Consider the following 23,917-nt stretch of genomic DNA (forward strand, 5'->3'; position numbering starts at 1 on the left):
GTGGCAAATTAAAAAAATTAGCAAATATTAACCTTCAGATGTCAGAGAAGGATCTACCCTGAGAGGGAATGGCTATGAACAGGATAGGGAAGAAAGGGGGGTGAGGGGTGCAGTGGGGGGGCCACATATGTCGGGGAGGCAGAGAAGGCACAGAAAGTGCATGGGAGTCTATAAAAGAAAGATTGAAGGAAGTACCACTTTTTAAAAGAGAGACCACCTTGGAGGGTGGGTGACAGTATCGCTTGGGGAAAGAAGGTGAACGGTAGTATGAACCCTCCGAATCAAGTTAGGATGTAAGAATCCAGGAATCCTGGCTACACAGGGATTCTCACACTGAGAAGCAGGGAACGCTCTCCTGCCCTGACTCCCTTCCACAGGATCCTCGTGCAAAGAGCTGGTTCAGGAAAACCAAACTCATCCGAGTAAAAGAGTAAAACAGCAGTATCAATCAAAAGTATTATTATTGAAAAAGAAACCAACAAAAACGGATAGAGAAGTTGTAAAGTCTGGATATGAAGAAAACTCACCAGAAAAGTGTTGCCACAAACTAGAGGAAAATTATAACCCAACATTCCAAGATAAATTTTAAAAATTAGTGAAACAATTGCAGCTAGGAGGACAAAAAATCCCACAAATCAGAATCAGAGGAACTCAGAGAAGAACAGAAGGTGAAGACCAGATAACAGGAATATAACATGAGAATGGACAGAATTCAAGAAAGAACCGGAAAAAGTCGGGGATTGGAGACTACCAAGAAGCACCAGAGAGGGCAGATGCTGGAACAGTAAGAGACACAAAGGATAAGGACAGTAAAAGTGAAGGAAATGAAAGAAGCAAAAGGCTGAGCGGGAAAGCGGAAGCAATAAAAGACAGGCAAAGGAGATTCAAGATGGGTAAAACTGGAGGAAGGGACTGAAATAAAGGGACAGAACAGATATTTAATGACAATGCAAGAAAATTTTCCTGAAGTAGATTAACTTTCTATTGAAAGGGAGTAACATTTACTTGGGACAATTGATACAAAATGATCAACTCCTTCCATGATGGGGCAGTGCTTTGTTTGTTTGTTTTTAAAGATTTTATTTATTTATCAGAGAGAGAGAGAGCGCGAGAGAGCAGGCGCACAAGCAGGGGGAGCAGCAGGCTCCCTGCTGAGCAAGGAGCCCATTGTGGGACTTAATCCCAGGACTATGGGATCTGACCTGCTCAAAGCAGATGCTTAACCTACTGAGCCACCCAGGAGTCCCATTTGTTTGTTTATTGAAACACACAGTTACTCTGGAAGGAAGCACTATCCCTATCATGAAAGACCTGGAGCCTTTTTATTTCCTTTATGCACAAATACCGACATCCCATAGAAAATTGCCAGACATGCAAAAATGCGACTCAGACAAAAAAAAATAACCCATAGAAGCAGATGCCATGACCATCCAAGCATTGGGGTTAGGGGACACAAACTTTAAGATAGCTATTAATATGTTAAATTAAAAGAAAAGAAGTGCAAAGTCTTCAAAAAACAGAAAACTCTACCGCCATGCCATTTCTCCCCATGAGATCTGCAAAAGCAATTTTTTTTAGAGTTTTAAGTTTCTCTTTTTTTAAAGATTTTATTTATTTATTTTTGAGAGAGAGAGAGAGAGAGAGAAAGAGACCGTGCATGCACAGGAGCAGCGCCCCTCCCCCCAAGGGAGAAGCAGATTCCCCGCTGAGCAGGGAGCCGGAGGCGGGGCTCTGTCCCATGAACTGAGCATAAGGCAGACGCTTAAATGCCTGAGCCACCCAGGCGCCCCAAAATAAAAATTTTGATGCAACGTTGTGTTGGCTAATGTGTGGGGTGGCGGGCACTGTCACATGTTGCGGAGGGAAGTGCAAAATGACATAACCCCTGCCAAGGGGAATCTTGCAATGTGTGCAAAACTACAGAAGCATTCCTGCTTTAACATTCTCAGTTTAATGGTTTATCTGACAGATAGACCTGCACACACGTTTCAAACTGATATAGGTACAGGTATACGAAGTGCTGCATTTGTCACATCAAATGAGCAACTCAAACGTCCATTAACAGGGGACGTGTTAAATTATGTTACATCCACCCTAGCTTAAGAAAAAAAAAAGTGGGGGCGCCTGGGTGGCACAGCGGTTAAGCATCTGCCTTAGGCTCAGGGCGTGATCCTGGCGTTATGGGATCGAGCCCCACATCAGGCTCCTTCGCTATGAGCCTGCTTCTTCCTCTCCCGCTCCCCCTGCTTGTGTTCCCTCTCTCGCTGGCTGTCTCTGTCTCTGTCAAATAAATAAATAAAATCTTAAAAAAAAAAAAAAAAGTGAGAAAGATGTCTGTGTACTGACATGGCAAATTTTCTAGGACATATTACATGTTAAAAAACAAGGTATCTGGGGGCCCTGGGTGGCTCCAGTCGGTTACACTCTGCCTTCAGCTCAGGTCATGATCCTGGGGTCCTGGAGCTCAAGTCCCACGTTGGGCTCCCTGCTCAGCGGGGCGCCTGCTTCTCCCTCTCCCTCTGCCTCTGTGCGCTCATGCTCTGTCTCAAATAAAAAAAGTAAAATCTTTAAAAAAATACAAGGTATCTGGTGTAGTTCCTTTTATGTAAGAGATGGGGAGAAGGGGGCGCCTGGGTGGCACAGCGGTTAAGCGTCTGCCTTCGGCTCGGGGCGTGATCCCGGGGTTGTGAGATCGAGCCCCACATCAGGCTCCTCCGCTGTGAGCCTGCTTCTTCCTCTCCCACTCCCCCTGCTTGTGTTCCGTCTCTCGCTGGCTGTCTCTATCTGTCAAATAAATAAATAAAATCTTAAAAAAAAAAAAAGAAATGGGGAGAAGATGGGGAAAAATATACAAATATTAGTATTTGCAAGTAAATGCTTGAAGCCCATACAATAAGCTAATAAATGTTTGAAGATGGGGGTAGATTAGGGAATGGGCTGGGAGGAGTGGGCAGAGGTAGGAGCAATAATTCTCTGTGGGTAACTTTTTATATGATTTTGACTCTCAGATCATGTAAATGTTTTACCTATTCAAAAATTCATATTAAATTTTAAAGGTTAAATAAATAAATAAATAAAATATCTCAAACTGTCCATATCAACACTTTGAACTTCTATAACCTTCATTATTTCCCCTTCTTCTTCCTCCTCCTCCTCCTCCTCTTCTTCTTCTTCCCCTCCTCCTCCTCCTCCTCCTCCTCCTCCTCCTCCTCCTCCTCCTCCTCCTCCTTCTTCTTTCTTCTTCTTCTTCTTCTTCTTCTTCTTCTTCTTCTTCTTCTTCTCTCCCTCCTCTTCCCCTTCCCCTCCTCCACCTCCCCTTCCCCTCCTCCTCCTCCTCTTTCCCCCTCTTCCTCCTCCCCCATCCTCCCTCCCCCTCCCTCCCTCCCCACTCCTCCTCCCCTCCCCCTCCTCCTCCCCCCTCCTCCTCCCCCTCACCCTTCTTCTTTTCTCCTTCTCCTCCTCCTCCTCCTCCTCCTCCTCCTTCTTCTTCTTCTTAGATTTATTTATTTGAGAGAGAGAGTGAGGGGGGCGCATGAGGGGCAGAGGGAGAGAGAGTATCTTAAGCTGACTCCCCCCTGAACCTGAGCTGAAATCAAGAGTCAGTTGCTCAACCGACTGAGCCACCCAGGCACCCCATGCAACCTTCACTTCTATAGTTAATGCTAAAACAACTCTCACATCTGCCATTTTATTTTGTCTTGCTAAAGACAGGTCAGGTATAATTCTACCCATTTTTCTTATTAAAGAACCAGAGAGGTGATGTCTTTTGTCAGATAATTTTTTCCTCTCTCCCTCTGCCCCTCTGTCTCTTTCTTCCGTCCTCCCTCCCTTTCCCCCTTCTTTTCTCTCAGGCCCTCACAATGCTCTCAACTCATTCAGTGACCTATTCCTTGCTAGGAAAAAAATACCTTCATTTGCTCAGCATCCCTGAAAATCTGTCTTCTTTTTGACTTTGCCATTTCCCTAGCAATCCTTTGGTTATATTCTGATCTCTCAGGGCCAGGAGCATGAGGTTGGAATTTTTCTGGTTTCCTTTGCAGTTTTCAGATTACTGTTCTTATTTTTTTTTCAAAAATCTTCTCTTTATATCATGTGAAAGAAGGGCCAGTGACGTAGAAAAGCTCTGCCAAATGTAAAAGATAAGTATAAAACTGTGGTTATTAAACAATTTGGCAGGTCCTGACACAGGATCCAGATAGATTACAGAATAGGAGTCCAAACATAGAGACAATTTTGTACAAGGAAAAAATAGAGCTTTCAACAAATGGTGCTGAGGAAAACTTACTAGCCATTGGGAATATGGAAGGCCCAGAGATTTTTAAAAATGAATGAAGGGTGCCTTGGTGGCTCAGTTGGTTAAGCATCTACCTCCCGCTCAGGTCATGATCTCAGGGTCCTGGGATTGAGCCCTCCATCATGCTCTGTGGTCAGCATGGAGTCTGCTTGAGGATTCTCTCTTTCCCTCTCCTTCTGCCCCTCCCCTTGTTCTCTCTCTCTCTAAAATAAGTAAATAAATCTTTAAAAAAAAAGACAAATGGGAAAATATTTGCAAGCTATTTGGAAAAGGGCTAATTTTCTTAATGTCCAAAAAACATATCAATAAGAAAGAGATAAATTACCTAATAGAATCAGAGGGAAGGATAAACATAGCCGGTCCACATAAAAAGAAATACAAGTAACTAATGTGGTTAGGAATGATTGACTTCCCTTATAATTAAGAAAAGAAAAGAAAAATTGGGGCATCATTTATTTCCCTCGTCAGATTGGCGTGGATAGAAAACTTTGATAACATCCAGTATTGATGAGATTGTGGGGAAATTAATGTTAATGGCCCATTGTCAGTGGGAATGGAAATTAGTGCAGACTCTGCAGGAAAATTTGGCAGTAGCCGACAAAATTCCAAATGCATATAACTTTTAGACCCAGCAATTCCACGTATGGAAATTCATGCTTCGATTTATTTGCAAAAAGTGCAGGAACATGTAACTATGTTCATTCTAGATTTCTGGTAAATCCTAATGCTGGAAACATCCTAAAAGTCCACCCAGTGTCCATAAGTCATGGCAAATCCATGCACTGGAACGTTATGCAGCTGATTAAAAAGAGTAGGGTAGATGAATACGTGTAGATATGGAAAGATATGCTGGTTAGTGAATAAAACCAAAGTGCACAATAGAATATAGCATGATTCTGTTTATGGAAAGCAAACAGGATATGCATTTTATGCTTAGTTTGCCTGTAACAGTTCTGGAACCTGCTAATGGCCTCATCCCAACTTCTGATTCCTCAGCTGCTCCTTGTTCTTATTGGTTTCCATTCCTCCTCTCCGTTCAGTGGACTCCTGGTCACTCAACACAAACTTCTCCCACCAGAGTCCTCATTCCCTCTGCCTTGGCATTCTCTCATATGTCAAATCCCAATGTTAGGTTAATCCACCTGTTTGTTTTAAGCAGATTTTCCCCCTATCGCACAAACAATTGTGTGGATTGATTCTGTCACTTGTTTTCTTTCAATCTCACTTGGGTGGTTCATTGTTTCTTGACGATCTTTTCACTCACCTCACAATTTTTTCTTTTTTTCTGAAAGATTTTATTTATTTGAGAGAGAGAAGGAGAGAGAGCACGAGTGGGGGGAAGGGTAGAGGGAGAGGGAGAAACAGGCTCCCCGCTGAGTAGGGAGCCCGACTCGGGGCTCCATCCCAGGACCCTGAGATCATGACCTGAGCTGAAGGAAGACACTTAACTGACTGAGCCACCCAGGCACCCCTACAATTTTTTCTTACATTATACCTCACAATAGATATTTTAGTTTTTACTCCATTATTTAAGGCTATCATTGTCCGATGCATTCTCAGCAGGTAATATCACTGGGAAAAGAGGCTGAGAATGAACTCCTCAAAAACCTCTGTAGAATTTTTTATTTTATTTTATTTTATTTTATTTTATTTTATTTTATTTTTTTAAAGATTTTATTTATTTATGTGACAGAGAGACAGCCAGCGAGAGAGGGAACACAGCAGGGGAGAGGGAGAAGAAGAAGCAGGCTCCCAGCAGAGGAGCCCAATGTGGGACTCGATCCCTGAATGCCGGGATCACACCCTGAGCCGAAGGCAGATGCTTAACGACTGCGCTACCCAACTGTAGAATGATTTTAAAACCATCTACTTCAGGGATCAGCCAGTTACAGCCCTTGTGTCAAATCTAGTACTGGCTGTGAGCTAAACATGGCTTTGACATTTTCACAGGATTGCAATAATGAAGAATATGTGAAAATGTGTCCAGCAAAACCTACGATAGTTACTTTGTGGCCTTTCATAGAAAAAGTTTGCTGAGCCCCAACCTAGACCATCACTCATCTTTGATTCTTTTCTTCCCAATTCAGAGGAGCCCCTTTCTTCTCTAAAGCTGCCCTGGAAACCTCTGATCTGATCCAATCTCCTCCTGCTTCTGCCAGAATGTTCTCTTCCCTGTCTTCTCATGGCAAGCTGAAGGAAGGTTTTTGATATCACTAGGAATGGCTCAGTTTTCCCAGACAGATTGAGGCAATAATGCAGTTTCATTTGGCCCTGGATGACAAAGTTGCCTCATACCTCTCAGATGTCAGTGCATGTTAGTGGATGGAGGCTATCTGACACTATTTCCACGATGGATTGATCATGTAATTTGTAATATAAAAGAATTTGAGATCCTGTGAGCCCAGCTGGACTTGGTCCTGGAGGCGTGGTATAAGGTATGGACCCAACATTATCTCTTTCCAGATGACCAACCAGTTGTGTGCTTTTTAAATGTTCATTCTTGTAGATATATGTGGTCTTGGTCATTTACTAAATTATTCCACCTTCTCTCTCATCCTCCAGATCCAATCAGTCCTCAAACCTTGGCAATTTTACTTCCCCAGTAAGTTTCCTATCAAATCACTCCTTGCAATCTCTGGTCTCACCAACTGCCCCAGGTCTGTCTCATCCTCTCTCTCCTGGACTGCCTTTTTAAGCCTCTTTTTTTTTTTTTTTTAATTTTTATTATGTTATGTTAGTCACCATACAGTACATCATTAGTTTTTGCTGTAGTGTTCCATGACCTTTGTTTGTGTATAACACCCAGTGCTTCATGCAATAAGTGCCCTCCTTAATACCCATCACCAGGCTAGCCCAACCCCCAGCCCCCTCCCCTCTGAAACCCTTAGCTTGTTTCCCAGAGTCCATAGTCTGTCGTGGTTCATTCCCCCTTCTGTTTACCCCCCTTCATTCTTCCCTTCCTTCTCCTATCAATCTTCCTGCTATTTCTTATGTTCCATACACGAGTGAAACCATATGATAATCGTCTTTCTCTGCTTGACTTATTTCACTTAGCATAATCTCCTCCAGTCCTGTCCATGTTGCTGCAAACGTTGGGTAATCATTCTTTCTGATGGCTGAGTAATATTCCATTGTATATATGGAGCATCTTCTTTATCCATTCGTCTGTTGAAGGGCATCTCGGCTCCTTCCGCAGTTTATAAGCCTCTTTTTATGTGACAGTCGGCCATCTCATTTGTCCACCTCCTTCCCCTCTTACTCAGTCTTTCTCAAAGTGTTCTCAGCAGCATCTTTCCAAAGTGTGTCCCTTCCCACCTTTATACCTTTCCATGGCTTCCCATTGCCTTTAACTTATCAACCGAAATACCTAGTTTAACCGTCTGCTCGAGTGGCCCAGGTGGTGTGGGAATGCCGTCAATCCCTCCACACTCACTGGGGACCCTCAACTCACTTTTTAAAAACTCACTCTTCAAATCTGAGCTGAGGTGCCGGCTCCTCCAGGAAGCCTTCCCTGACTCCCGCCTCCCAACTACTCGGGTGGAGACCCCTCTTATGTGAACCTATAGGATTCGATGCTTCCTCCGTCACCCTCTGCCTCTGTGCCTCGCACAAAGTACAAGATGCACGGAATAATCACGTGTTGACCGACTGGCCTCTAAAGCCCATTGACAGAGGCTTCGTGTTTGGTAGGTAGTATGTCTGGAGAGTCCTTCTCACGGAGGAAAAGCAGATGCAAAGGCACGGAGGCGCCAACGGTCCTGACGACCGCGAGGACCGCGAGCCTCTAGGGGACGAATTAGCCTGGGAAGAGGCGCTCGGTCTCCGGGGACAGACCCAGGGGACCAGCAGCCATAGAGACGCACCGACCTCCGGGAGTCCTAGAGAGGAAGCGGAAGGGGCTCTTTCCTCACGCACCTGTCTGACAGCGTCCGCGGCCCACTTCCGGTCCGCTGAGGGCTCGGGGTAGGCGGGCGCTGCTGAGGGGCCGCAGGTGAGAGGCGGGTTGGGACGACGCCTGGCGGCTGGGCTGAGGCTGCCGCGGCGGCGGTGCCGGGCTTCGCGGCCGCTGTGGGCCGCTGCGGTGGCGGCGGGGCTGAGGCCGCGGACGGCACGTCTCTCCGGAGGCCTTGGAGGGGCGGGACGCGGGGACTCAGGTGGGAGCGGGGTTGGGCCCGCCCGGCCAGGGTTACCTCAGCGCCCGGGGCCGTCCTCGAACTCGAGACCTGGAACCAGCGCGGATCTGTCAGAAAATTGAAAGTAGCCGTTTTAGAGCAAGACGTGGGACACTCAAGGTAGAGAATGGCTTCTCTTCAAGCCTTCTCTTCGTGAAGTGCCAGGGGTGAAAGATGAATGAGGACCTTTCTAGCCTTCAGGGAATCAGGTAGTCGGAGACGCGTTGGTGAACATTTGCGCCGTAGTGCCCTAAATGCAACAGGGGGGTGAATAAATGCAGTAGCTGGAAGTCTTGAAAGGGAAATCTCAGTTGGTGCAGCGGAGAAAATGAATCGACTGAAAACGTAAAATGGGTTTAAGGAGGGTATCTAAGTACACAGACACCCAGTGGAATATGAAGTAGAAGCTTCGGAAGTACCTTCTGCCAGTTTAATCATTTTTTGTGGCATTAAGAGTGATCTTCCGCTTCTCTGAAAACCGAGCCCCTTCCCCACTTTGGACTCCCAGGTCCGCCTCCTCCGCCTGGAGACCCTGCACCCCCGCCCTGAACCCATCATGAGATTAAATAGTACTCATCCTCTAGTCTAGTGTAAGCCCCTTCTTTTTTCATGAGTACTTGAACCGACATTAACCTTTCTCTCATTTTGGCTCCCCGTGTGGCTCATCTGTGCTGTATCTTTTGGGAGGCAGACCTTGGCCATCTAACCTCTTACATCTCCAGTTTCTTCATTTGAAAAGTAGAGGGGAGTAATACTCCCTATACAGGATGGTTATTAAGTTTTTTTTTTTTTAAGATTTTATTTATTTATTCAACAGAGATAGAGACAGCCAGCGAGAGAGGGAACACAGCAGGGGGAGTGGGGGATGAAGAAGCAGGCTCATAGCGGAGGAGCCTGATGTGGGGCTCGATCCCATGACACTGGGATCACGCCCTGAGCCTAAGGCAGATGCTTAACCGCTGTGCCACCCAGGCGCCCCTGGTTATTAAGTTTTAAATGAGTGTGTGTTCACAGGCTTTCTAACTGGTAGAGCGTACACAAGTTAAAAATCTTTTTAAACATTAAAAAAAAATTTATTATTATTATTATTTTTTTTTTGAGAGAAAGAGAGAGCAGGGGACGGAGAAGCAGAGGGGGAAGGAGAGAATCCTGAAGCAGACTGTATACTGAGCGTGGAACACAAAACAGGGCTGGATCCCAGGACCCTGAGATCATGACTTGAGGGAAATCAGGAGTCTGCCCTTAACTGACTGAGCCACCTCGGCGCCCCACAAGTTAAAAATCTTTTGATCAATTGTAATGATACATGTGTCACTCGGTTGTTTTCTTTAGGCTGAGCCACATGGTCACATCCAAGCCACTGGCAAGTCTATTGGCTTTACCTCCAAAATATGTCTTGACTCTTTCTGCTCTGCAGAGACCATCCTGAGTCTCTCCTGCTTGGACCACTGTAAGTGCTGCTTCCCTTCTTGTCGCCTTTAACCTATTGTCTGTTGACATGCCAAAGGCAAAATGACCTTTATAAAACATGTCTCCCTGTGAAAGTAAGGTTAAGCTATAATTTTTAGTTTGACCCAGTTTTTGGATAATCTGCTTCTGCCTGTCTCTACCACCTCTTCTTGTGCAGCTTTGTTCCTCACTTAATTCTGCGGAAGCCGTACTGCACTTTGGCTTGTTCTCAGATACACAGAGTGATTTCTGGCCTCAGTCCTTGTGCCTGGAAAAATCTGAATGACTGGCTCGTTCTCATCCTTTGGGTCTCAGCCTACATGTCATCTTTTCAGAAAATCATTCATCCTCCATTAACAGAGTACCCTACATATTTCCTTTCTAGAACTTATCTCCATTTATAATTTTAATTTATTTGCTTATATATTTCTTCTCTCTGCTGCAGTAGTGTATGAGTAGCAAAGGGTAAGTGCCTTGTTTCTCTTGTTCTGTATTATATTTCTAGTTTCTGCAGGTCTGGCATATATAGTTACTGAAAGTGTATTACATCTTTGGAAGAGTAGGCCCATGTGACTGATCTAATTATAACCTATTTTATATTCTCTGATTTTAGTATTATCTCCTTAATGAGATCCTGCAGCGTTTATGGGTATAAAGTAAACCTTGTACATTTTTCTGCACATACCAGGTGGTTAGCATAAACTTATTGAATTGACATGATTTTCAGGGTACATGTTCAGTCTTTTGAAAGTAATTGTCATGTTCTCAGCAGAAGATCCATTGATGTAGACAAAGAACTGGAACGCACTGACTTTTCCTTTGTCTCATTTATGCTGCCATTTTTGTTTGTCTGGTCTTCCCAGCAGACCCTCAGTCTTCTGGGAGGGGTGTGAAGATGCTTAAGGAGCGTCCAGGGATGGCAGAAGACCCTCAGCAGCAGATGGGTGTTCCTGTGGTAAAGCTGGAGAAAGAGTTGCCATGGGGCAGGGGAAAGGAGGACCCTAGTCCGGAGACTTTTCGTCTGAGGTTTCGGCAGTTCCGCTACCAGGAGGCAGCTGGTCCCCAGGAAGCCCTCAGGGAACTCCAGGAACTCTGTCGCCAGTGGCTGAGGCCTGAGCTGCACACCAAGGAGCAGATCATGGAGCTGCTAGTTCTGGAGCAGTTCCTGACCATCCTGCCGCGGGAGTTCTATGCCTGGGTTCGGGAGCATGGCCTGGAGAGTGGCAAGGCTCTTGTGGCCATGGTGGAGGACTTCACAGAGAGAACATTGGAGGCCAAGGCGGTGGGTGAGAAGGGGGTATCTGGGTGTTGTTTCATTGGTGTGGGAAGGGGAGATTTAAAGAATTGAAAGGTTTGAGGAAGCAGTGGGAATAGATGAGGTGTACAGTCTCCTTCCTCTGCTCCCAGACTCCCTGAGGTACTATTTGGAGGGCAGTGGAGTTTTCNNNNGGAAAAGCTGTTCTCAGGGAAGATGCAGAGCCTGTAGAAGGGCAGTTAGCTTCCTTTTTAGTCATCAGGACAGAGGCCTGGCCATATTTCCTTGTGAGCCTCAGGCCTAAAGAAGGTAGTTGTGACCAGTTTTAAGGTTCCTCATAGACTTATTCCTCTTTGGGCAGAGATGCATGTGGGAATGCAGAGAATTCCACTTGGGTGAATGTTCTTACTAAGAAACACGGTCTGCGCAGTGCTGTTTCCACATGTGGGATATCGACTCAACTGGCTCACATTAGCGGTTCTGTGGTGGTGTTCTGGTGACACCAGGCAGCTGCATCTCAGATGCTTCCTTGGGACTTTGGCCACGTGTCTGTGACTCTTTGGTATAGTCACCTGATTGTTGGCTGGGAAAGAAGAGAGCAGGACTTAAGATTACTGTTTTGCTTGCAAGTAACCGTCTTTCTTCACTTCATCCTTCCTTTTCCTACTGTAGTTACCCCAGACTTCCTCCATAATCCTAAGAATTTTATTTTTACTTCCAACCTAGGAGCTTAAAAGTAGACCAAAAAGGGCCTGTTTTTGTGAATGTGTTTCAATGTGAGTTGTCCTGATTTTCCTTGCTGTTTTTAGAGCAAGTTTTTCTCACTAGCTAATTCACTACAGAATCAAGGTTTGTATTTTTTACTTTTAGCATTTATAATTGGGGGATTTTTTTTTTTTTTTTTTTTTTCTAGTAGGGAGTGTTTGGGCTAAAGTTCTCAACCACACAGTATTTAGCGTCTCTCTGGTATTATTCATGGTGGAATTCGGTCCGGCCGAAGGGACCCTTGCCAAATGGCATGGACACATAACTGCTGTTCAGAGCCTAATAAAGAGAGGTTAGCCTCTTTTTCACCTTCTCTCTGACGTCCTGGGGAAGAACCTAGCCAGCTCTTTATTCCCCTCCCTTGCAGCTGGAATGATTCTTTTCTTGGTTCTCATTTTAGGTTTTAATTCAAATCCCTCACCCAGGCCTCATTCTAATAGATGTTGGGGACTGTCCTTAGGTTCCATGCCACGTGCAGGGAGAGCAGCAGGAGACAGCACTTGGCAGAGGCCCTTGGGAACCAGGTGTCCACCTGGGGCCGGTGGAGATCAAGCCCGAGTGGGGGATGCCCCATGGGGAAGGAGTTCAAGGCCTAGACCAAGGCACTGAGGAGCAACTCAGTCAGGACCCTGGAGCTGGGACACAAGCCTTCCAGGAGCAGGGTAAGATGCAAACAGTAAAGAAGTAAGGACACAGAAAACCATGCTTTGTGACCCTGTCCTTTACAAGCCCAGCAATTGATAAATTAAGTGACCTGTGGGCTGTAATTATGAGTTTTCCTGGTTACTTCCTTGACTTCAGTAGGAAACAGATGAAGTGAAATTGTTTTCTATATCTTGACTCTCTGATTTCTGCAGGGGATACCTGGGATTGTGCTTTCTTACCTTTTCTTTTCTTCTCTTTTTCCTCACGTCCCTTTCTAGAAACCTCCTGGAAATACGCAGGTGACATGTAGGGATATTTTTTTAAGTGGGCAGACAAACCCATATCCCTAAAAGTAATATGTGACTTCATCGTGTTACTGAATCTCAAAGGGGAATTATTGCCAGAGTGTGACCAGGGAGCATGGCTAGCCTTCAAGGGGCAGAGCGTATTGGGTCGGGATTGTCTTTCCAGTTGAGAACAGGGTAGGCTGTACCCAAACCCCATCTGTGTGGAGTCTCCTTAAGGTTCCTAGGGCTCTATGTGTCAGACATTGGACACCTTTGAACAAGCTAACTGCAAGGCAGCGCTAATCTTTCACATGCTTTTTTCCTTTGCTTAGCTCTGCCAGTTCTTCAGGTTGGTCCAGGCCTGCCTCCAGTGAGCACCAGAGACCAAGAGATGGCAGCTGGGTTCCTTACAGCTGGATCCCAGGTGAGCTGTACCTCTGCCCTTCTGGGGACCATGACGTTGCTTTGAATGAGGCTCACTTTCCCTAAGGTTTCTCTGCATAACAAGGTGCCATTCACAAGTTGAATTTTTCTACCTTTCTTACTCTGATGGATGTGACAGCTTTGTTTTCTCCACTTTATCATCTTCAGTTGTTAACTTGAGTTGAGCCTTAGGCCTTAGGGTCTAAAATCAGTTTTAGATGAGGGGATAAATAGCTCCAAGGCTTGAATGGGAATTGGGTTCTGTGGTTGTGAGGGCATAAGCTCAGTGGCTGCAGCAGAGTCTTGGAAATACAGTGGCTCAGACGAGTCCATTACTTCCCTGTTATTAAACTGTTGAGAGGTAGGCCCTTCTCCCAAGACCACTAGCGACCCGGTTCCTTCTGTCTTCTTGCTCTTTTCTTCCCTAGAGTGTTGTCCCCTGTGTTCTCTCCTGCTTTTAGACTCTTCCTACCTTGGGATTATTTCTCTATCCATAACAGTCTCCTGTTGTTTCAGGGGTTGGGGCCATTTAAAGATATGGCCCTGGCCTTCCCCGAGGAAGAGTGGAGGCATGTGACCCCAGCCCAGATAGACTGCTTTGGGGAATATGTGGAACCCCGGGACTGTGGGGTCTCAGCTCCAGGTAAGACTGTTTCCGTTCCAAAGGTAAGAAACTGAGGAATTTTGAAAGCTACAGGTCAGGGTTCTTGCCCTTGTCCCAGATTTCAGAACCTGGTACTACCAACAAAAAAAAGATGAGTAAACAAGTTTAAGGAGCTGGCCCTGTGCTTTCCTGTCAGGAGAGGAGCAGACAAGGGGGCAAGAAAACACCAGGTAGTTAGTTGTTCTGGCTGTAATGAGACCGGTTGGTCATTAGGATTCCTGAAGCACCTACTCTGTCTGTGACTGAAGAGTACCCAGGCTCGAGAACAAAAGAGCCGCAAAAGATGATCCTCTGATCTTGTTCACTCAGCAGGGATTTATTGAGTCCCCCCCTGGGTGCTGGCCCCACCTTAGCAGCTTTGTGTTGGGGCAGGACTAAAGGCAGGGAAGCCTTTGGAGCAGGACGTGTGTGTACAGAGGATGGCAGGAGGATGGACAGAATGAAGTTAGAAACCGGAGGGGTCCATGTGGGCCCAGGTAACAGAGCGAGCAGACCCTGGGCTGGGCCTGTCTCAGGTGGTGGCCAGGTTTTACCTGGGATTGGAGCTGGAAGTGTGAGACCATGATGCACATGAAAAGAGCTCGCTGGAGGAGGAGCAGCAAAAGGAATGGCCATCTCCTTTGTTCCGTCTGCTGCTTTTTCTTTCATAACTTTCTAAATTATGTACTGACTACTCATCTACTGACCCCACCCCATCTGGCCATTTTTCATCTTGAGTGGTGAGTGAGAGTATCACTATACTGCCTTTAGCACATGAGAGCCCATTCTGGCTCCATCACTTACTGATTGTGACCTTTTCTGAAAAGGTGACCTTTTCAGGCCTCTGGTTTCTCAATTGCAAATTGGGAACGTTCATAGAAATCTCATGGCATTGTAAGGATTACTGTTTGGTGAATATAGTAGTGCTAGATATTTTTATTAGCTGTACAAATATTATTTCTTTATGAGTCAGTCAACGTTCATTTATTTATTGACCCAAAAATATTTATTTGGCACTTACTATGTGGCCAACATTCTGCCGGTGACTTTGAAGTCTTAAAGGTGCTTGCCTCTACGATCTTAGCAGTTCAGATGAAGAGCCCAAGTGTATGTAATAATGGTCATTATGGAGTAGTGTAAGGGGCACTAGAGGAGGAGCTTAGGAGACTTGGGTCCAGGACAGGGTTGTCACACCATGGCAGTGATGTGAGTGGTCAGAGACTGCCAACATATATTACAAAGAAATGTAAGACCTCTGTAACGGTAGAGGATGTGGAAACCCTCAGACATAACCGTGTAGTGGAGGAGCTCGTGCAGTGTGCCTGAGATGGTGGTACTAGCATTCCAGAACCTTGATCCCCCTCAGGGATGAAATTCTGCCAGTGGTGCTGCCATGTGCTGAAAGGATTCTGCCTTCCTATTCCCAGAGGGTTTTTACATGCCCTTGGCGATTCTGACTGTTCTAGAGTGTCTGGCTGTGTGCTTGTCCTCTTCCCATTGTTTCAGACAACCTAAGCACTTCCTTGAGTGTTTATGCTGAGTCTGGGTGGGCCAACATCCGTTTCCCATACATACTATCCACTGGCTGTCTCAACCTTCAGATCGTCCTGGGATTTAGTCCCATGTACCTGTGGCTCCTGCATTGACAGCTGTGTAGGATTGGGCCTGAGAAACCAGAATTCCATGATACGTAATACCTAGCACATATTTACATCTCCTCAGGGTCCAGGTAAGGCTTGTGCTTTGCATTTAGTTTCAGTTTTACTATTCATAACACCTCAAAACTGGAAACTACCCAAATGAACATCAGCCAAGTTAATAAATAGATTCCAATATATTATTACAGTGAAATACCTTATACCAACGAAAAAGAACATAGTGTAATTATAGCTATGTTTCACAGTGTGGGTGAATCTTAAAAGCATAATAATGAGCAGAAGCAGCCAGAAACAACGTGTGAATCCATTGCATAAAGTTCAAGACCACGCAAAAACACTTTATGGTGATAAAAGTCTGGATAGCATGTTTGCCTGGGGGGCAGAATATAGTCACTGGAGGGCATGGGAGAGGGCTTTCTGGATGCTGGTAATATGTTTCTTGAGCTGGATGCTGTTTACATGGTTGTGTTCATTATGAAAATTCTTTGAACTCTACAGTTATGTTTTGTGCACTTTTACTTTCCTGGGAAGTTTACAAAAGAATCCATCGGCGGTGAGAGCTGTGTCCATCTTTGTTTAGGTCGGGAGGCATGTGATGTTTTTCTTTTTGTGTTTTAACAGCCTCACCTGAAAGGACCCTTTCCATCCCTAAGTGCTGCTTGTTGTCTGTCTCTCTTTCTCTTTTTAAAAATTTTATTTTTAAGTAATCTCTATGCCCAACATGGGGCTCGAACTTAGAACCCTGAGAGTAAGAGTCTCACGCTCCACAGACAGAGCCAGCCAGGCACCCCTTGTCTCTCTTTTTTTCTGTCTTGGGTACTTTGCTCCCTAGAGCCTTCCCTTTTTTTCACCTTCCTCCTGTTCTGTAAATACTTGTTCTGTTAATTTAGAGAGAGTGAAAGAGGAATCAGAGGAAGGACATCTAGAAGGGCTGAGGCATTTCAGTAGCATTTATGGGCATTTCAGTCTGGTAGCGGTCAGTGACAGAGTGGGTTTGTTCATTCATGCAGCAGCCACTAAGCCTGTGCCAGGCTCCCAGGAGACCCAGATTAATAAAACCTGGTTAGGCAGAGGGAACAGCGTGAGCAGGGACCACTTGGTGAGCAAGTGTAGGGAGGATATGGAGAACTCCAAGTAGTTCACCATCCCTGGAATTGGTTTATAATCTCTAGGGAAGGCAGAACACCTTGATGAATGTAAAATTGCATTTTCAGCAAGATTGTATGTAAATAAGTACAGGATAAGCCAAGTGCTAATTCAGTATATATTAGCTGAAGAAAGCAAGCAGGGCATGTTTCTTCAAGGAAATCATGGAGTTAGATTTAGAAGGAAATGAAAGTCTGAGTTAGTAGAAAGTTAAGTGAGTGGGCATTTTGGCAGACTATTCTGTAAAAAGGTACAGAGATTGTCTTAGCTCATGTTGCTACAATAGAATATTATAGACTGTGTTGAAATAAACAACAGACATTTATTTCTCAGAGTTCTGGAAGTTCAAGATCAAGGTTCCTGTAGATTCAGTGTCTGGAGAGTGCCCTCTTCCTCGCTTGTAGCCAGCTGCCACCTCACCGTCTTCAGAAGGCAGACAATTGAGGGATCCGTCTTGTGTCTCTGTCTTTTCACAAGGGCAGTAATCCCATCTTGAGGAATCATGCTCACATGACCTCTGTGTGCAAAATGCTCTGGTTTCTCTTCCTTTTCTTATAAGGACAGTAATCCCAACAGGGGGGCTCCACCCTCATGACTGTACCTTATTACTTCTGATAGGATCACATCGGGGGCATAGGGCTTCAACCTATGAATTTGGGCGGTTGGGGACACAGACATTTAGTCCTAACAGATGGAAAGAAATAGAGCAAAGTCTGGTTTTAGAGTCAATGAAAGGAAACTGTATTGAGATTGTTGGTCAAAGGGAAAAAGAAGGAATTGTTAGGAGGACACCCTTAGGAACCAAATTCTAACATATAAGTTTACTTTCATAGTTGCTGCAGAATCAGCCTGTATCTCCTTTGTCCTGTAGGCATTGGGAGCAAGGAAAAGGAGGCTAAAACCCAGCAGGCAGACCTCAAAGGGGCACTTGCTCGGGTGACATCAGAGAGGTTTGGGGAAGCCACGCTTCAGAGCCCTGAGCTTGGAAGAACGTGTGAGCAGGAGCCCAGTAGTTCTGTGGGAAACATGCCAGGGCCGCCGCCTCCTCAGCATGGTGTCATACCCCTTCCGGATGACCTCAAGACCCACAGCTCCTTCTGGAAGCCTTTTCAGTGCCCCGAGTGTGGAAAAGGCTTCAGTCGGAGCTCAAATCTTGTCAGACACCAGCGAACTCATGAAGAGGAGAAATCCTATGGGTGCGTTGAATGTGGGAAGGGATTCACCTTGAGAGAGTACCTCATGAAGCACCAGAGAACACACCTGGGAAAGAGACCCTATGTGTGCAGTGAGTGCTGGAAGACCTTCAGCCAGAGGCACCACCTTGAGGTCCACCAGAGGAGTCACACAGGGGAGAAGCCCTACAAGTGTGGTGACTGCTGGAAAAGCTTCAGCCGGAGGCAGCATCTGCAGGTGCATCGGAGAACTCACACGGGGGAAAAGCCCTACACCTGTGAGTGTGGCAAGAGCTTTAGCAGGAACGCAAACCTGGCTGTGCACCGGCGAGCCCACACAGGCGAGAAGCCGTACGGGTGCCAGGTGTGTGGGAAGCGGTTCAGTAAAGGGGAGCGGCTGGTCAGACACCAGAGGATCCACACTGGGGAGAAGCCCTACCACTGTCCTGCCTGCGGGAGGAGCTTCAACCAGAGGTCCATCCTCAATCGGCACCAGAAAACTCAGCATCGCCAGGAAACCCTGGCTCAGTAAGGGTGCCATGCTGAAATGCACCTTTTTTGCGGATGGAAGGTCCTGGAAGGTGCAGGACCTTTCAGGACCACAATTGGAGGGAGACCTCATTGGAGGATGCATTCGTGTTTGGTCACCAAAGGGCTTTGAGGTGGGGGTTGAAGAGTGATGGGCTGCAGAAAGGCACTTTGACCAATTTTCTTTCCATTTGTTGTCAAACAGAACTAGGGAAAGGCCTTCATTGATTTTGAGTTTCCAGAGGGTACAGCTCCTCATGTCTCTTATCCAGGTGGCGTGAACAGTTTCTTACCGTCTTTTGGAGAAGGATATCCTGAATTTCAGAGCCTCCTTTGGTGGGATGTTTATATCTGCCTCTTGAGCAAGTCTGATAGTAAAGGCAAAATTCTGTCCCATGTTGGCAGCTTAAACCTCATTTTTATGAGGGCTGTATCTACCTGCAAGATCATCTGCCTTCTTTCTTTTCCACTTAACAAATATTTATTGAACAGCTACTATGTGCCTGGTGCTGGGAACACTGGTGAACAAGACACATGAGACCTGAGCTTCCGGAGCTTGTGATTTAGCAATGGAAACACACAGAACCATTAATAACTCCAGGCATTCTAAGTTATGTTTGTGCTAAGTGCTGTGTGAGAGGATAGTTTCTGGTGCTCACTCGTTCTGCCCTGCTGCTCAGGTGCTGGATCTTTCCCTCCCCAGTTGTGATCTCTCAGGCAGCTTTGTTTGTTTTACTTTATTTGTAGCCCCCTTTGTCTCTGTACCATTGTACCCTCATCTGTAAAGTTTCCCCATTATTCTTTGTATTGTAACAACTGTTCACCCATCCATTAGGAAATTAATATTTTGTTATTGATCACTAAATAAACATGAAAGTATTTTAAAAAGCAGTTCTATATAAAGATCTAATTAAATGAATCTGAAAGATGAACTGGTATTAATTAATACCCTATATTTGATGGCACTTTACAGCATATAAGATGCTTTTTTTTTTTATTCTTATTTTATTCATTCCACACACGTTTATTGAGGCCCAACAGGAACTCAGCTAGGTGTTTGCCGTATATCAGTGAATAAAATGGGAAAAGATCCTTGACCTCGTAGAGCTTATGTTTTAGTGAATATATTTGATCTTCAGAACCACCTAAGGTGGAACCCGTCGATACTCCCATAAACACTCTGGACCTGGGATCTGAGCCTTTGTCCTTGGTCCTGTCAATGTCTTACCTTGAAATGCATTCGCCGCCTACCTCCTGTTACTAAATAGTCTCTGTTGATATATCTAGATCCTTGTCATCTGAGAGGCTCTTGGTCGCCAACTGGGGATGATGAGGTGGTAGTGATCAGTGTTGCATGAGTGCCAATTCGGGAAAAATAAAGATGTTTGTAGGCATTTAAAAATACATAATAATGAGAAGATACAGTATTTGTAACTGTTCATGCTTTTTTATTTTGCCATCAGTGAAGGGTTTCCTTTCTGTTTAAAATTCTGGAATATTCTGCTTAAAGTTCTTTGTAATGAGCATGGACCACACTGCAGTATCCTTATAGTGCTGTGCCTTTGAATGCTGGCTGCTGAGTGAGTTAGTCTGAGTACTGTAATTACAAGATGTGATTTGTCTTGTGCCTTTTATTTTTATTTCACTGATTTATTTTTTAAAAAGTTTATTTGAGAGAGCATGATCGAGCATGAGCAGGGAGGAAGGTCAGAGGGAGAGGGAGAAGCAGACTCCCTGCTGAGTGGGGGGGGCGCGCGGTGGGGAGCCTAATGCTGGCTGATCCCAGAATGCTGGGATCATGACCTGAGCCAAAGGTAGACTCCTGACTGAGCCATCCAGGTGTCCCTTATGGTGCCCCCCCCCTTTTTTTAAGATTTTATTTATTTGTCAGAGAGAGGCAGAGAGAGAGCAGAAACAGGGAGGGGCCGGCAGAGGGAGAAGCAGGCTCCCCGCTGAGCAAGGAGCCCGATGCCGATGCCGGACTGGATCCCAGGACTCTGGGACCACTACCTGAGCTGAAGGCAGCCGCTTAACAGACTGAGCTACCCAGGCGTCCCAGTGCCTTTTAATATTAGATTCTTTTCCTGAGTTTTTACCTCCCCATTTTTCATTGTAAATAAGATAAATGATGACTTCAACATGGTTGCATTACTCAGTCTACTTTGAAACACGTTATTTTATCAAGTATATAATGAATCCCCGTGTATTCGTTATTTGGCTTTACCCATCATAAACTCATAGCCAGTCTTGTTTTCTTTCTACCCCCTCTTCCCTCTCTTCCACTCCTACTGAAGTACTTTGAAACAGCTCTCAAATGTTGTCTATAAATATTTCAGTGTGTATCTCTGAAAGGCAAGAACTCTTTGAAAAAGAAAACCCAAAATACTATTATCATACCAATAAAAATGAGTAATTCCTTCATTTGTAATTAATGTTTAATAAAAACCATGTACCTTTTAAAGGCTTGTTTGAGTTACTCTCCAGATAAGATCCATAACTTGCAATTGATTGCTTTGTCTACTAAGTCTTAAAATCTATAGTTCCTATTCTTTTTTCTCTTTAAATTCATTCATTGAAACGACTACATTATTTATTTATCCTGTAGAATTTCTTGTCTTTGAATTTTGCTGTTTGCATACTCATGACATAATTTAATATAGTTCTCTGCCCTCTGTATTAACTGAAAACTTGCAAGTCTAGAGGTGTAACAAGATTCACTTCTCGTATTTTGGCAAGAACACATTAGAGATGGTGGCATGTCTGGTTGTTTATATATGCTTTTAGGAGCCTAGATCTATTTATTTCATTAATTCTATAAATGATTCTTCGTTTATTAACTGGGATGCTTCTATCAGAAACTTCCCCTCATTAACTAATAGATTACCTTTAGATACAGTTCATACAGAAAAGGAAATGCTTGATTCTTCCCTTTGCTTGTTTTCACAATAAGGATCTTGTTGCTTTGCTTCCTGTAACTGTGATAGTTATTTTTTCAATCAAAATGCATTCGTGGATTTAAACCAGTCCACTGCAGTTCTTCTTATTGATGCTCAGATAATTTCACCTTTGGTCAGTAGGAGCCTTTTCAACTTGGCTTCTGATTCCTATTGACATAACCCTAAATCATCTTTGATAGTTTCCTTGCTTTCTGGTATGACAAGATGTTGCAAGCTCGTCTCATACATTTCCTGCTCCCTTTGACTGTGAAGGAAGTGCTGTTAATTATGCCAGGACAGTATTGTAAAGTGGGACTCCAGGACAAACAGGGATATTTGGTGACTTTGTTTACAGCCCTCATCGTGTGTGATTGGGGTCTGCAGTTTCTTCACCCAACTATAATGTGCACTTTCAGGGCTGGCTGCATGTGCCATGCTGCTATGATAATGAAGAGTGCCAAGGGGTATGACCTTTGTAAGAGAAACCCCTCCTTATCATTTCGGTGGTGAAAAAACCAGGTAACTTTCTGCCCAAGGTCTGCTCAACCTTTGCACTATTGACATTTTGTGCCAGATATTTCTTTGTTTTGGAGGCTGCCCTGGCTGTTTCGTGCATCGTAGGATGTGGAGTGGCATCCTTGGCCTCAACCTACTATCTCGATCTACTAGATGCCAGTAGCACCCCCCAATTGTAACAATGAAGGAGGTTTCCCGACATTGCTAAATGTCCTCTGGGTGGCAAAATTGACCCTTGGCTGAGAATCACTGCTTATAGTATTCAGGATAATAGCTGAAGCGAATCAGATTGTTTAGTTACTGAAAGAAAGGACTGGCCTCGCAAGGACTAGAGCGATTTCCTGCTAAGCTTAATGCCCCAGCCTAACTTTATAGAAAACAAAGGAGTTTTATGAAAGATCACTTGGGTTAAATGTATTATTGCCCTGCAGAGCCAAGAGCTATTGGAATAGAATTTCAGGATAGGGGCCTGGAAATCTAGAACCTAGGTGGTTTCTATGCAGGCAACCTGGCTTGTTGCTTTGGGTTCCTTTTAGGTAGGCACCTCCCATGGATCCTCTACATCATAAAGAACTTTTCTTGGGGCCTAGATTCATCTTCCCTGTAAATGCATGTGTATGGTGGGGCCACTTAAGGTTAGTGCAGCCAGTGCAACCTTTTTTTCCTCTGTAATAAGGTCTTCAAGGCACACAGTAGACAGTAAATATTTGAATGACTGGAAGGCCTGGATTTCTGCCTTTTTTCAGTAGCTAGAAGGCTGGTCAGGTGTCTGAGGAAGAAACAGGACATCGCCCCTAGTGGCCCTTCTGATATGGCAGTCATCTCTAGCTGTGCCACCAATTAGGGTCCTGTCGAAATCACTTAGAAATTCTATAAGCCAAGGAAGTTCACTGGGGCTTCCTACAATTTTGTATTCCTGTCTTACTTTTTTCTCCCTTTATTATCTCAGTTTCTGAAGGACACACTTCTAGAGATTTATCGTGTCAGTCCTGTCCCTAGTATTGACACGTTTTAACAAATTTCAGTAAAAATTTGTTAAGGCAGGCAATGTTCTCCCTTGTGTTTGTTGCTGGGAATTTAAACTGCCAGGAGAGAGAGGGTGGAAAGGGTTGGGTAACGCAGGTGTTGTGCCTTGACAAGCAGAAGGACTTGGGAGAAGCAATTTCAGTTTTCTGGAAGAGCAAATAGGCTCCAATAAAAGGGCTGCCATCACTGCCACATGCTCCAGCCATAGCTCTGTCGTCTGAGTGGCCAGACACCAGGAAATGGCAGCAAACTCAGGAGCTTGCCTCATGTGTTTTCCCTTCCTAAGTAAAAATTGTAATCTCTGGAGAAGGTAGTAGATTAACCTTTAGATAGGTTGGGAAAAAGAGGTGCTACAAGGCCATTTATGCCTTCTTGATGCCCACCTCCGGGAGCTATTTGCGTGTTATTTCTGTCTCTGAAACAGTTGAGGAAAACCTGATCTGTATCATCTAGAAATGTCATTGACTCCTGCAAAAGGGCTCAGCATGTTGTATGAACAGGAAAAGTAGAATGAATGATAAGTAGTTTATTATTGAGAGCCAGTCTTCGAACGAGGTTTCTCCAGCCTTTATTTCCAAGGGTTCTTGCTGCAGGGACTGAGGCACTAATGGAAGGAATGGGAAATAAGTGATGGGAAGAAACCCAGCAGTTAAAACAGTGTGGGATTTGCACATGAATGGGATAGCAGGAAAGGTTGAGAAATAGCCCCGGCTCTGTATAGAAATCTAGTTTGTAATAAAGATGGAATCTCAGATCACTGGGCAGTTTTATTTACTTATTTATTTATTTAAGATTTTATTTATTTGAGAGAGAGAGAGAGAAGGAGCAGGGGGATGGGCAGAGGGAGAGGGAGAAGCAGGTTCCTTGCTGAGCAGGGAGCGCGACATGGGGCTTGATCCTAGGACCTTGAGATCATGACCTGAGTCAATGGCAGACGCTCAATGGACTGAGCCACCCAAAGATTTATTTTTTTAAAAAGTTGCATTGGAATAATTGAACAGT

The 23,917-nt window shown here is 44.8% G+C and overlaps 1 protein-coding gene across 6 annotated transcripts; it reads left to right on the top strand.

Annotated features, from left to right (window-relative positions):
- The first annotated feature begins 8,225 nt into the window (after positions 1-8,225).
- ZSCAN25 (zinc finger and SCAN domain containing 25) lies at positions 8,226-19,328 on the top strand. 6 transcript variants are annotated; one of them, XM_008698383.2, is made up of 7 exons: positions 8,233-8,285; positions 9,799-9,916; positions 10,779-11,197; positions 12,396-12,597; positions 13,200-13,291; positions 13,807-13,933; positions 17,609-19,328. In XM_008698383.2, exons 3-7 carry the CDS (start codon positions 10,811-10,813, stop codon positions 18,439-18,441), a joined length of 1,641 nt encoding a protein of 546 aa, XP_008696605.2. In that variant the 5' UTR covers positions 8,233-8,285; positions 9,799-9,916; positions 10,779-10,810; the 3' UTR covers positions 18,442-19,328. The 6 variants fall into 6 exon arrangements, with proteins under 6 accessions (XP_040490755.1, XP_008696605.2, XP_040490754.1 ...); XM_040634820.1 differs by having other exon boundaries at positions 10,782-11,197; XM_040634821.1 differs by lacking the exon at positions 9,799-9,916 and having other exon boundaries at positions 8,226-8,285; positions 10,782-11,197.
- The last annotated feature ends 4,589 nt before the right edge of the window (positions 19,329-23,917 follow it).

Source organism: Ursus maritimus, unplaced genomic scaffold, assembly GCF_017311325.1.
Source record: "Ursus maritimus isolate PB19 unplaced genomic scaffold, ASM1731132v1 scaffold_2, whole genome shotgun sequence".
NCBI lineage: Eukaryota > Metazoa > Chordata > Mammalia > Carnivora > Ursidae > Ursus > Ursus maritimus.